This window comes from Pygoscelis adeliae, unplaced genomic scaffold (assembly GCF_000699105.1).
Source record: "Pygoscelis adeliae isolate BGI_AS28 unplaced genomic scaffold, ASM69910v1 Scaffold294, whole genome shotgun sequence".
NCBI classification, from domain to species: domain Eukaryota; kingdom Metazoa; phylum Chordata; class Aves; order Sphenisciformes; family Spheniscidae; genus Pygoscelis; species Pygoscelis adeliae.
Genome location: NW_008824722.1, coordinates 31823 through 32505, shown reverse-complemented (window position 1 = coordinate 32505; position 683 = coordinate 31823). Strand labels below are relative to the sequence as shown.

The window sequence follows — 683 nt, the reverse complement described above, 5'->3', positions numbered from 1 at the left end:
ATGGGGTTGTCCTGCGCAATCCTCTACTCTTCCATTTTCCAAGCACTTAAATGGAGGGGAGGCTGTTTTTACCTCCTCTAAAGGGTCACCCTGAACCCAAAATGCAGTCTCAGCCACCACGAGCCATACTGGATGCTCCTACGGCTGTCCGTCTCTGGCTGTCTGGGAGGCTAAACTGCGTCCCGGGCTGTGTATTGCTCATCGCTGTTGGAAAGTGGCGTGATGACGGCTGGGCCGTGGGGCGTTTGTCGCCCCAGCTGGGATTGTGGCACAGCGGCTGAGGCCTCGGAAACAGCCCGGCTCTCGGGACGGTGAGACGTAAGCACACGCTTAAATTACAGGTCTTTTCCTGAATCGGGGCCCGTCAGCCCTTCGTGCACCCACGCGGTAATGACGAGCTGAACGGAGCGAAGCGCCTGGGGAGGCTTTGAGCGTCCCCGGCGGGAGCTCCAAAGCCCCGGCCCCACTCATGCCAAGTCTCGGCATGGGGTTTGTCTAATTTGACGAGGCTGGAGGTGCCCCGGGTGGCTGAGCAAAAGGTGGAGATGAGAGAGAGGGGAGCGCGGCTCGTCCGTATTTCATAGTTAGTGTTTTAATATTTAAAGTTTAATTTCGCTGGTAGAAACGACAAAGCCAAGGAAGTGCCGAGGCCCGGAGGGTGCCTGGGGGCCAGAGCGTGGCGG

At 58.3% G+C, this 683-nt stretch overlaps 1 protein-coding gene across 1 annotated transcript in view; it reads left to right on the top strand.

The window, feature by feature from the left end:
- AS3MT (arsenite methyltransferase) overlaps nucleotides 1-322 on the top strand; it is a 7148-nt gene extending 6826 nt beyond the window's left edge. The window contains exon 9 of the mRNA XM_009323273.1: nucleotides 258-322. Within this exon, the coding sequence (XP_009321548.1) occupies nucleotides 258-322 (65 nt within the window). The remainder of the gene's footprint in view (nucleotides 1-257) is intronic.
- Nucleotides 323-683: the final 361 nt, after the last annotated feature.